Below are 13,825 nucleotides of genomic sequence, written 5' to 3' on the forward strand. Positions count from 1 at the left end.
TAATATAAACTGCTGGTAGGCATTATATACATATGCTAATGTGTGTGTTGTTTTCTACTAAAATTCTCTTTTCTCAAAATTATGTATTTTTTTAGATAAAGAACATTTTTTTCGAACATCACTCATTCAAATGTATTCCAACTTTATATGAATTAAAAATTCAAGAAAAAAATAACCAGCAATTAAAACCCTAAATGCTAGGCTTGAATTGTATAAAAATATCCATTATATTACGGGTATAAATATTGAGTGCTTAAGTGAACAGAACAATTTCAAGTATTCTTTAAAGTTATTTTATTTCTGGTATAATAAGACATGGAATGTTACGACTGAGCGCCGATCCCATATTGCACCGCTTTGGGCTATTGTCGACAAAACAAGGTACGCAGGAGGCACTCTTGGTGCTTTTGTAGATCCAATCCGCATATTCTGCCACATTGGCATACACTGATGGTGCATGTGCTCCACAAGTTCTAGATGCATTGAATGGAGCGATACCTGCGAGAACATAACGTACACCATCGGGCTTGAAATGTATCCCACTTCCTAATTCACCCTGAAAATAAATGGACTCTTTTTTTTAATGTTTCTTATTTCATAAATTAGTACAAATTCAAATATTATTTAGCAACTATTTTTGATCGACTTAATTGCATAAATAAATACTCAAAATAATTTGTTGCATAACAATGATTTCCTCGGAATGAAATGAAAATATTAGTAATCTCTCTCTCTCTCTCTCAGAAAAAAATGTGTCTTCAAGTACTGTTTTCATCGTGTGAATGGACATTTTAGATACTTCATATAAGTGATCAAAAGATACGAATTCCTGCACGTCAGAAAGTCTGGTGTATGTATACACAGCAGGTTGGATCGGAATGTGGATAAAAGAATCGTCTTAGGGTGCAAAAGCTGTCTTTTTTTTTTTTTAAGCATACTAGCATAAATGCAAAATTTTTTCAACTTCAATTAATTTCTTCCGGTGCCCCAAGACACTTAAATATTTGCCAAGAATGTGAATGTGTGAACTTTGAAAGAAAAGTCTACTCGTCTCTTCTGGGAAGAACTCTGTCTTTTTGCAAATCTGGCAAGCGCGCTATCTACATACATCAAATGAGACACGACATTTCCTTTCTTGCGTATATAGAAATGTCCTCCCCACTTGTGGATACAAGATTCATTGAAAGACTGGTTATTTGTGGAGATGAAGATTGCAAGGAAGAAAATTCATCACTGCCCAACGGGGACTCGAACCCCGGGCTCTCGCTTGCCGGACGGCATGCTGCATCTTTTGCATTATCGCGACAGTGTGCAGCACCCTGCCTCAATGCTAGATGGTTTATATATTTTTATAGCTTGTTGACATACTCACGTAGCAAACACCATCGGTCTGAGCCGTTACTCCGACACAAAAATCTTTCGTTCTGTGGATCGGGTTCGAATTGCCACAATAATCGTGGTCAACTAATGGATGATTAATGAGCTTCAAGTCTCTTGTGATCGAAGGATCTGAAAAAGAAAATGTTGAGCAAAAAAATATCAAAAGTCTCGAAAGGATAAATGATAAATTGATAGAAAATCTAAACGAATAATACAATCCAATCGTCTCTCGATATTCACGGGGAGTGTCAAGTTCCCGTTATGACTGTGGCTACGAGAAATCCGCGAATTACACAAACCATGAACTTTAATTTTTGTGACATTTGGTTTATATCTGCTTTGTTTGGCAGAAGTAGAAGGGGGTGTCCAATAATTTTCGGTGATTATGTCTCAAAGAACATAATTTCTGTTGTCCGTTTCTTTTTCTGGTGTGATTTTAAATCATCTCAAGATACTGGATTTGTACGCGCGTATCTTAGGATGTACAGTATTCAGAATGATTCGGTGTTCTTGAGGTCTACGGAGAGATCTCGTTGAAAAAAAATCCAATGATCCACGCTTGTTTTTTGTACTCATCGAGAGGTTGGTGCGCTAACCCCTCGATAGGGGGGGGGGGAACTCCCTGCGGTAACAGTTTTTTCTGCGGTCATGTCACCGTTTCTGTTGTACCCCTGTGTCAGGAAAGTTTTCTGACAAGGACGAACCGGGTATCGAATTAGCGACGCCTCTATAAACATCCTTTGATACTTTAGGCGAGTGTCTTATCGACCTGGGCTAGCGCGCCCCGCGGTACTCTACTGTGGTTTCAATAAATTTTCCGATCTTGGCACCAAACCCGCGGTATGTATTCAAAACGAAACTGTTATACGGTATCTCGAGAGGTTCGCAACGCAAATACCAAGGTAGTTTATTAGCTTTGTGTACCAGAATAATAATTTTTTCGAACTTTTTGTGGTTTAAATGATTTTTGTCCTTTTAATTCCAATACAAGGCCACAACAGGCAAAATGCCCAACGAGGTGGCTGAGAAAAAGATGCCCATAAAAAAATATGGATGTCATATATTTCAAAAATATAGCAACCCAATTTAAAAAGTGCGCCTTTCCTGCGCAGGTCGGACTCGAACCTAGTCCGTGCGTCATTCGACCCTCTATATCTCACGCCATACCTTTACCGATCGCGCCATCGAAGCTGTTGCTTATACTCCTTTCATTTGCAAATCATTTAGAATCAGAATCATCATTTTATGAATAATTTTAACCAATTAAGCCCTAAAAATGAATAGACACAACATTTTCTTTCCCAATTTCTATGTGCCTTAAATAATGTTGTTAAAACTGAGTGCTGCCAATTTTTTTTGTAAATATTTAGTCTTTAGAGTGTACTATTTTTTGTGATTTGTAACAATATATTGTTGACTTATTGGATTATTCAAAACAATGGCGGGACTTCAGTTTTACAACTTTTTTCACCGACTGAAAAAATTCTTAAAATTGAAATTTTGTTCAATCATTATTTGATTCAAGAGTCACTTCTCAATGACTAAATAAACTCAAAACAATTATTCCGTTTGCTTTTTTTTGTACATTTTCTCTACCTCTGTAAGCAATGTTGTGTAAGCCGAACTTTGGGAACACCTCCTGCAAATCTACGTACTGCACGTTATGACAAGCAGTGACATGTTTTTGCGTGATATGACTGGTTCGCATTGTTGTATTCTGCTTTTTTACAAAAACGCTGGCAAGTGAAACCCAAGGCACGCTTCCGATTGCGCTTGGGGCAAAAAGCAATCTATTTCTGTTGTTCGGTGGCATGACAATTCTGTAGTAAGCATGATGTCAAACTACCGCGAACCGGAATCCGTGGGAGCAGTGAAGCGATAAGATCTCAAAGACGTGGTACCTAAACCAATCATTGTTCAGAAATACAACAAACGAAATGGGAGGCGTGGACTTGCACGGCAATGCAGTTTCCAATTACCATGTACAAATTTGAGGAAAAAAAAGTTGTGGTGGCCACATTTAATCATAGGAATCGACAGCGCGATTGTAAACGCATGGAAAGATTAGCAAACAGTTCCAAAATACGTCAGACTGATCTCAAGTCGGAAGTAGCTCGAACATATATGAAGTCACCTGTACAAGTCACAGATGACGGCCGAACATCAACCAAAGTTACTCCCGATGTGAGAAAGGGTAGAACATCGAACAACGGTTTGCCAAATGCTGTGATGTGCGATGGAAGAAATCACAAAAACATACGGAAAGGTGGTAGTCATGATAGAAGAAGATGCCGTCTCTGCAAGTCTAAGACGATACATTACTGAGAAAAATGTAAATGAATCCCAGGGGCTCCGCCACTGGACTTATCCCGTTGCCGAGGTCTCTTCCAGCCCAGCTTTCGTGGCAGAGCCTGGAACAAAGTGAGTGCACCTAACAGTCTGAGTGTGTAGCTAGTGTTGTGTGTGATATTTCAGTGCTGTCATCTATACTTCAAATAGTGAGTGAAGTGTAATGATTGAATATTTATAATGTTGTACGTAGGCGCTCCATTGAGCTTGAAAAGAATTAATTTGTACTAAAGAAAAAGCGGTTATCTTTTCATCTCCGTGTAACAAATAAGTAAAATAAAAATATACCATTATTATATTTTTGATCCCAACCAATTGCGGTGAGCACGGCCCCGGTCTCCATCGTAAAATGTCGAAGAGACATCCTGGCTGTTCTGGCAATGATTCCGCGTGTCGTAATGAGTCCAAAGTTGAGGGGTTCTTCAAACTCGATCAGGGCGATGTCGTTCTCGGTTCTTGTTTGATCATAATCCGGATGGAGAATGTATTTGGCGGATGTCCTTGTTATCTCTGGGCTATCGCCCGAAACATTCTTTCCTACGATTCTCGAAATGGTGTGATCTCCAAGCATAAAACTGGCATTTGGTATGAAGAAAAGTACAATTAAAAATCATATACTGGGAGAAACTTGAGTCCGTTTCACTTTAAATAATTTGTAAGCCGTTGGCCATATAAACATACTTACTTTCAACTAGGAAAAAAAGGTATTTAAACTACGTGAACACCCTAGGTATGCCATTTATTTTACTTTGGGCCATACACTGTATTTACGATATTTTTCATGTGTTAACCCTGTTGTCTTTCTGCAATAATTTTTGAGGAAATTTTGGAAATCGCTGCAGGGATATCTTTTGATATTTCGGTCGAAATATCATTCAATATATTGTATTTGCAATACATTTCCAATAAACGCGCCGCATTGTTCAGTTCTTTCGAGGGCGTCTAATAAAATCGGTATTTTGGTATCACGTGATCACCGAAGAGTTGATGATTTCGGTATAGTTAGTTTTTGTGTGTTGCAATAAACCTCCTTACAACGCCGATTTGGAAAAGTTGCCAACAGCAGCATAAGTTTGATGGTTCATGATGATCGTATGTAAATAAATATATACAGGGTATTCTGTTAATGGACCGACAAACTCAGAGGGTTGTTAGTAGACATCAAGAGGAACAAAAATTTTCAATGGAACATGGTGTCGCAAACCACGGTTGCGAGGGTGAAAATCGCGAAAAACGCGTGCAGGTTTCGACGTCACGCTGGAACGACAAAAAGTACAATGTAATAGCAACAAAAAGATTTATTTGATTAATTATTACAAGAGCTGTTGGAAGTGGTGGTCGCTGACGTCATTGCGGAGTCTACAACGGCGTAAAAACGATTTCCCGGACGTACTCGAAGATACCAGAAATGCTTTTATATAGACCAGCGGTTCTCAACCGGTGCTCCGGGAGCCCGGTTGTGCAACTCCCAGGGGCTCCGCGGCAACTCGAGGAAAATAGAATGAATCAGTAAATTTGATAGATAAGTAAATAAGAGAGGACTACAAGGTTCTGTCATAAAAATTATGTACAAAAAAGGGCTCCGCCATAGAAATTATATACGAAAAGGGCTCCGCGAGTCAAAAAAGGTTGAGAACCGCTGATATAGACGATACTCGTGTAGCGAATAGTTGTCTGTTTCAATTTTCGTTCTTCCTCTGGATGCCTACTAACAACCCTCTGAGTTTGTCGGTCCATTAACAGAACACCCTGTATGCCTTTATAAATTATTTATACAAGTGGAAAACTGGAACAAAGACAAAAAAGACGAACAAACAAAGAGTTAATGGAACAATGACGAATTCTTGTTCCAATTTTCTTTGTCTTTGTTCCAATTTTTTTCACTTGTATAATTTCTAGTTAAGTATACAGGGTGATCCAGAAAAGATGGGAAAAACATTAAGAGGTAGGTGATAGTACACACCAATGCAGACAATCGTCGTCAAAGAATGCATGGTCTAACATGAAACGCGCTTGCGCGTTTCGAAACGGCCGCTCCGCAAACGTTAAAACGGCATTCCTGTTGAAATTTATCGGGAGAAAGAGAACACCAGGTTACATGCGAATGTAACCTGGGGAAGAAGAAGAAAAAAATCGTATGTAAATCTGCGTCACAGTGAATAAAAGGTGCGGACGCCAGCCCTATGTAGTTATTCCTGCGTGAAACTGTATTCTAACAGTTGTAACGTACGGGATAATGGAAAAGCAGAATTGCATTCCAGTATGAAAATACTTGACGTATTTCCCCAGGTTACATCTGCATGCATGGCTTTCTCTCTTTCGCCCGATAAATTTCAACAGGAATGCCGTTTTAAAGTTTGCGGAGAGTCCGTTTCGAAACGCGCAAGCGCGTTTGCGTTTCATGTTAGACCACGCATTCTTTTGTGTTTTCTACCCCCCCCCCCCCGAAGTTTGAGTTTCGAATGACCCTGTACATATATATATATGAAAAATCAAAAAGAAAATTAAACATTCGACAGAAAACACAGCATCAAAATTCAAAATTTAAAGTATAGTGTCCAAGTACAGTGTCTATAAGTGTAGTATAGAGTATAGTGTCTAAGGCAGCTGGTATATACCTAACAATGTGCTGAAAAATGTCTATTATATTGCAAAATTAATTTCTGTTTGTTCTACAAAATTGATGATGAGAAAAGATATGGAGTTCGAATGAATCATATGGAAACTGAAAGCAATAGGCCTATAAGAAAATTGCAAAATTTGCAAATTGAAATTAATCAAAACCAAAGTCTGGGGCTCTCATCGGTGGCTGAACACCCTGGCATTGGCCTCAAACAGAACGTTCTGAGAGCCTCGACATCCTACATAAGTACTTGATTCCCCCCCCCCCCCCGATCTTAACTATAACGATCTTCCAGTATAACGTCGGTTTTCCGTCGAACGAAGGACATCGTTATAACGAACGTGGACTGTATTAAAATAGTGAAATTTTCTTTCTCGGAAATGTGAAAAAATTAGAGAATTTTTTCGAACATTCAACTAATAAATGTGAAGTTGAATCAGAATAATAGCAATGCGTCTACATACTTACCTCGCAAAACAACGACCAGCTGTCAACACATGTCTGTCCGTGACTAATGTCCCACCGCATCGACTGTACTCATAATAGCTATCCGGTGATTTCTCCGATGGTCTCATGAACTCAATGAAAACCTTGTGAGAATGAGAAACTTGTAATTCAAAGTGATTAATTTCATTTTCATTAAAACATACCTAACTAAATATAAAAGTTAGATTTCAGCTCAACTTGTCTCAACTTAATATGGAGGACCAGTTTCTATAGCTCCAGCGTGGTCCAACCCCTCGAAGTAAGAGGCTTATATCCCTTATGGGACAGAGCCTGGGCCTCGACTGGTATTACAGTTTCTATAGCTCGCCGTTGCATGCATGCTCAACCCATAGCCTGAGCAGCGAGTAAGGCCTTCGGCGTCATCTGGTGTGGCCCACGACCTCAAACTTACCTTTGTAAAAATGAACCAAACGTACATTTACAGATCATCGAAGTGGCGCGCTGTGCAGTTCCGCATCATTTGAGTGGCCCGCGGCACATTCGCTGGTTCCTAAAGTGGCCCACGACACACTTACATTTCTCTTAAGGGCCCCGCGACATGTTTTAAAACCATCTAAGTGTCCCGTATTCTCGTGAAGGCTGAGCACCCTTGTTATAAATTACGATTTTTGATTTCATTAACTATAACTTCGAATTGAATGCAGGAAGACAAAACTTACCGCAGACGATAACACCCCTTCACCAGGGTCAAATCTACCATACATATGGTCCGTCTTAGAACACGGACAAAAAGGTCCTGCAACAGTAAAACGAAACCAATTCCTTCACTGAATGAAAAAGGCATGACGATCTCAGAGCGAAAAACAAAAAAATTTCGAACTCGCATTTTACCGCCATCGAAAAATTCGATTTCTTTCTAAAGGAAGAGCAAAAAGGAAATGCACTCTTACGACGCTCGTCGTTGATGTGGTCAGTCTTCGGAACGGGCGGTTGTCCAACGGGGAAGTCCGATTTGGTTGCGTTTGAGACGTTTGAATCTTGCGAAATCTGCAAAAATAGAAGAATATCATACGGTGGACCATCAACATGCTTCTAACATTCAACTTGAATGGACTTCAAGCACATCATATATCCTACAACTAATATTACGTTGAAAACGTTCCGAGACATATTATTGTGGAAGAATGAATACAGATAGAAACTATTTATTTATTTAATGTTCCCCTTGGGAGTAACTGCAACGTGAAATTATGCATTTTTGCCATTTTTCATACAAAGATGTATTTGCAGATTGCAATTTACTTCCCAAACCCTCCAGTGCTTTCGTCGCTTCTCGCTGTTTTTTCCTGAAGTGCGGCAACCTGAGAATCGTTTTGCCCCCTTAAATTCTTTATCTAAGAAAAGGAGAAATAGACACATGAGGCAAAATCAGTGGAATAAGCTGATTGTAAAACTATCCTAATGTGATTTTTTGACAGGTAATCTACTACTTTACCAAACACCAACTCTGGCCATATCGCTATATTGCAATTTACTGCCATTAGTGAGATGAGCTGGAAGCGAAGGCGCTGTCGCCTCGAGTTCGTTAGGGAAGATATCTTATCTATATCCTCCCTTGGGTCCGAACCCGGGACCCTGACAACAACCTTCACGATGGTAGACGAGCATCTTACCACCATGCCACTCGGGCGCTGACAGGTAATCTGGCACCAGGAGGGACCCGTGAGTCCTCCATCAAGACAATGCGACGGCTTGTAGGTCCCACCTATTGTCAGATTACCTGTCAAAACATCACACTTCTACACTTCCACAACCAGCTTATTCCCCCTGATCTGTCCCACGTGACTTTTCCCTTTTTCCTCGGGTAAATAATTTACTAAAGGGATAAATATTCTCAGGATCCGAACAAGTGCAGCGATGATGGCATTGGAGGATGTGAGAAAAAATAAAAATGTCTTGCAATCCACAATTACACCTTTGTTATGAACAATGGCAAAAGTGCATAATTGCGCAGAGTAGTTATTTCGAAGAAACAGAAAAAATAAACAGGTTGCATCTGTATTCATTCAACTCCAGACTCCGCCACGAAGCTGGGCTGGAAGAGATCTCGGCAACGGGATAAGTCCAGTGGCAAAGTTCTGGCGTTCATTCCTTCATGTATTCATTCAGATGCAATGTCATGAATTACGTCTCGAACCTTTTTGAACGTTAAAAGTAAAATGCGGTAGAACCCCATTATAGAGCCCCGATGGCGCGCCAAGACCCGCTTATCGCCAGAAATTTTCAGTGAACAAATCTTGCATTTCTAGGCTGTACATGCGTTGAAACCGTGATCCAATATTACCCAAAACTCGTTATAGCGCCAGAATTCTGAAACAAACAGCGGTGTTGAATGTCGGGGTTCGACTGTATATGCGAAAGGGTTTCTTTGAAAACAGGACTGTGCCAAGTATGGAGGAAGCTTAAAAATCACCCCTCCCTACATCGAGCTCTAGATCCGCCATTTTGTCTTGGAGTCATAATCTGATTATTGAAGTTTTATTTGGATTAATGCAGCGTTAATTCAAGTAATGCTGCACAATCAATTTTATTATTCCATCATTAATTTGATTGCACGGGAAGACTATTGCCACGTACTAGTACTTTGCACATTTCTCAAGTTCTTGAGATTTTCGAAGATCCCGTCATTCTTGTCTGTTATTCGTGAGAAGTTTCCCACAGCTGGTTGATGCGGAGAAGGATTCAGGAAAAGAATATTCAACAGCTTCTGCGGGGAATTGAGCTTGCGCACTCTCGCATGCCGGGATCGCGCATTGACCACTTTGCTACAAAGGCAGCGCATCGCTTTCCGTTGAGCTTGTAAGCGAGGAACGAGACCGTACTTGGGCAGCCAGACCTAACTCAGTCAATGGCCCAAAAATACTGACATTGTCACCAGATGGTGACTTATCCGGAGATGATTGGACTTTCCGCTATTCATTCGAATATTTCAATAGCTGGTTTGCGAAGATCAATTTAGGATGAAAAATTAAACCGCATATGTGCAGGGAATCGGACTCATACCCACTTGAGGCTCGTTGTCTTTGTAGTGAAGTGGTCTGGTGCACTTACCCGGCATGTGAGAGGACGTAGGTTCGATTCGCAGCAGAGGAAGTTGAATTTTCTTTTCCTGAATTCATCGTTGAACCAACTGTGGAAAACATTTTTTTTATTTGCAAAAACAAGCACAAAATACATATAAAAGACAGAACAAAAGCACATGGAAAGAACAACACATGAACACAATAAATAGTCATATTGGACTCCAAGGGACATAACGTCCTTCCAGGCAGCCCTATGGATTAAATTATTATATTTTGCCGCCATTTTTTTTCTAAGTACCGTGCGTTATGTTAATAAATGTTATGTAATTGTATATGAATATTTCAAAAATTTATGCACACTAAAAATTTGAATTGTGAGATTCAAATTTTTATTGAATAACATTTTATTAATGAGGTGGTCTGGGAAATTTTTGTTAACACTGGATACATGAAATGCTAAAAAATAGTTGGTTAATTTAATAAAAGTATAAAAAGAAGAACCAAAACTTACATTCAGAATGCAAATAAAGCACACCATGACTTGATATAATGTTTGTATCTTGAAGCGTTCGGTTGTTGAAGCCATTTTTCCCTTAACTTGAAATCAACGTTAAAAGAGTGGAAATGGATGCTTCTAAAGGATTTCAGGGAAGAACAAACACGATCTGTGTCTGAAAAATAAATGAAAATTAAACGCAATAATGATTATATAATGATTAATGATTATACTTGTTTTATTCGTCAAATGAACAGGTGCGATTTCTTCATTTCGAATGGTTTTATGCGTCAGATTTCTTCATATATATTCAAAGACAATGCACCATTGTCAAACACTTTCGTAAAAGCGCTACAAAGACTGCATTGACTGAAGATAGCGGCACTCCGATTTTTGAAAAAGTTTTCAGGACTTCTATTACATCATTTCCTACTTTTTTCAAAATTGTACGTTTTATTATTGATCAAAGCATCTGTGAGGCCAAAATGACTCCACCACTCACTCCACTTGCGTATGCGTAAGGGTTTTTTTCTCGCGACCGCAGTTTTCTGATCGAGATGACGGAAAAGAAGAGCATCAGTTCTCTCGATAATGGTTCCGATAATGTGATTAACATCTGAAAGGTATTTCTGTTTATAGCGCAGCTGTAAAAAAAAGAAACACAACACACCAATTTGATAATGAGGCTTTTCGAATAGACATCACCAGCATCAGTCTGAGGGACAAACACTAGATGATCCCCGTAGAGATCAATGTTAAAATTGCCGATTTTAGCGTAGAAATGCGAAAATTTAGTGAGTTTTTCGAGATACGAAGCCCAGAAAGTTAAATGTAAAATAATGAATTTTTGAGTTGGATATCCATTCTATATAACATTAATTTCAGCTTTTTATTTATATCTTCTCAGGCGCGAAAATGAGAATTAATGACTCCATATTGTCTTATATTATAGTAAAAATTTGAAGCAAGGGGAGAGAAAATTGGTTTACACATCTTTCCGCTTTTTCGATTGCTGTGCAGGTTTTACCATTGCTATCACCTTCAGAATCGTCATTTTACATTTACAAATACAAATGCAACGCCACAACAGGCAAATGCCCAACGAGGTGGCTGAGAAAAAGATGCCCATAAAAAATATGGATGTCATATATTTCAAGAATACAGCAGCCCAATGAAAAATGCAATTACAAACAATATATTGGGTACTACGTTCGGTTAGGAAGCCTCCAATAGACAGAAAAGGCAATGGTCATAAAGAATGCGTACATATTGGGACGTACGAGGTACAGCAATTGTAATTAGAAAGAAAGAAAAATTCGCATAGGATAGAGGAAGCTTATGTTCTGACTTTGTCCGCACATAGTCAGGAAGAGGGAAGATAGAGAAAATGACACCGGAGGGGTTCTGAAATGTAAGGGTATGATGATGATGATGATGATGATCCTTCCGTAGAAGCACTTTTTTCTTAAAGAGAGGTAAAATTAAAAAGGGGACAAAACGGACCGATCAGCAGATAGCGAAAATCAAAAGATCGAGGTGAAAACAAACTCGTTAGTTCAAGTCGCGCACCGTCGTTTCTGTCGTTTGTCTCGAGATTGTGCGGTGTAGAAATAATAATACAACTGTATTTTCCTCGCTAATCTATATTTTGCTTTCCCGTACCTCTAGATCGCCTCACTATGTGCGCAGTCTTAGAGTGAGTTCAACCTTTCTGAGCCCGATAATAGCAATGATAAAATAAATCTTTAAAATTTCACAAAGACGGGAATATCTAGTCGGCGTCCACGAACCAGTATTAAAAACAGAAAATAATAAATCTAAAACATTAAAAAATAATGGTTTAGAATAGCGTATGTATAACAACAGCGAATGCGTGGCCATCATATCCGGCCATTATCGAGCACTGTGACGTCAGCATCATCACTTGGTGGGGCCGCCCGTACCTCGAGACGCTATATGTTCGGTGAATGTGGCAAGATTTGGAAGTGTAGTCAATTTTTAAAGCTTGTCAATTTCAAATCAATCAATTTCTCTCCTTAATGGTAAAATCAAACAATTGTGTGAAAACAGATTTCCATATTAGTTTTTTTACAAGGAATCACGTGTATAAGTACTGGGCTATCCCTAGTATTCACCCTGTATATCTGAACTCGATTGAATTAGCTGATTCGAATCTCGAATATTTCCCTGAATTCGGGGACGCTTTTTGTTTTACGAATTACATTAGAGACATTTCAAATTTGACGTTTGCTTTACTTCAATCAACTTTTACTGAAAATGTCGGATACTAAGTATATATTCATTCTTGCATATTAAATAAATTGAATGGAATTATCTGTAGACTGTGAGGTATTTTTTGTATTCTTTGATCATGCGTTTTAGATCAGAGCAAGCAGAGCCAAAAATAGGAAAATTCCACGATAAAACATGATGTTGTAATACAAAAGCGGCAGCGTATTTTTTCAGTCTTAACATGCGAAAAAAACCGTACAAAACACTCTTTCTATATTTCCCATGAAGCTAGCGATAATTCTGTTAGAGCGATAAGTATTTGCATAATTTCGATTATACTGTCGAATCTTGTTATAATGAACTCCAAGAGACCAGAGAAATCACTCCGTAATATGAACATTTCGTTATGAAGGTTCCAGATTTTCTTACATTGTTCCTATGTAAATTTATTTGGTGGCTACAAAATTTTTCGTTAAAACGAGATATCCAAGTACAGTGTCTATAAGTATAGTATAGAGTATAGTATCTAAGGCAGCTGTGTATATACCTAACAATATATTGAAAAATGTCCATTATATTGCAAAATTAATTTCTTTTTGTCGAAACTCACCAATACTAGCTCGGAGGCAGCTGAAATAAGCGGTGTAGTTTAGAAAAATTGTAAAATGTTAATTGCTAATGTACATGAGAAATTAGAAACAAAATTGATGATGAGAAAAGATATGGAGTTCGAAAGAATCATATGGAAACTTAAAGCAATAGGCCTATAAGAAAATTGAAAAATTTGCAAATTGAAATTAATCAAAACCAAAGTCTGGGGCTCTCATGGGGAATACCCTGGCATTGGCTTCAAACAGAACGTTCTGAGAGCCTCGACATCCTACATAAGTACTTGATTCTCCCCCCCCCCCTCCGATCTTAACTATAACGATCGTTCGATATAACGATCTTCCAGTATAACGTCGGTTTTCCGTCGAACGAAGGACATCGTTATAACGAACGTGGACTGTATTAAAATAGTGAAATATTCTTTCTCGGAAATGTGAAAAAATTAGAGAATTTTTTTAGTATTTGGTGGCTACAAAATTTTTCGTTAAAACGAGATTTTCACTATAACCGTATTCGTTAAAACGGGAATTGACAGCAGTTGTAAAATTCCTGAATAAAGCGCATGTGCTACAGTGAAAAAACTGTTATTTTATTCCCATTTGCGTA

The 13,825-nt window shown here is 38.7% G+C and overlaps 1 protein-coding gene across 1 annotated transcript; it reads right to left on the reverse strand.

Moving 5' to 3' along the window:
• Window positions 1–277: 277 nt before the first annotated feature.
• Window positions 278–10,569, reverse strand: LOC149065942 (brachyurin-like). Its single transcript, XM_089253350.1, has 7 exons — window positions 10,394–10,569; window positions 7,750–7,846; window positions 7,519–7,595; window positions 6,821–6,942; window positions 4,018–4,304; window positions 1,373–1,509; window positions 278–556 (listed from the first exon to the last, which is right to left on the reverse strand). Exons 1-7 carry the CDS (start codon window positions 10,466–10,468, stop codon window positions 290–292), a joined length of 1,062 nt encoding a protein of 353 aa, XP_089109476.1. The 5' UTR covers window positions 10,469–10,569; the 3' UTR covers window positions 278–289.
• Window positions 10,570–13,825: the final 3,256 nt, after the last annotated feature.

This window comes from Pholcus phalangioides, unplaced genomic scaffold, assembly GCF_987345545.1.
Source record: "Pholcus phalangioides strain wild (caught in Gottingen) unplaced genomic scaffold, Ppha-v1.0 ptg000037l_1, whole genome shotgun sequence".
Taxonomy (NCBI): Eukaryota; Metazoa; Arthropoda; class Arachnida; order Araneae; family Pholcidae; genus Pholcus; species Pholcus phalangioides.

Coding starts and splice junctions, on each gene's coding strand:
- LOC149065942 (XM_089253350.1), bottom strand. CDS start 10,468: ATGGCTTCAACAACCGAACGCTTCAAGATACAAACATTATATCAAGTC. Junction 1,510..4,017: donor GGATCAAAAATATAATAATG/GTATATTTTTAT, acceptor TTTCTTTTTCAG/ATCCTTCGATCACAAGAGAC. Junction 557..1,372: donor AGACCGATGGTGTTTGCTAC/GTGAGTATGTCA, acceptor ATTTATTTTCAG/GGTGAATTAGGAAGTGGGAT.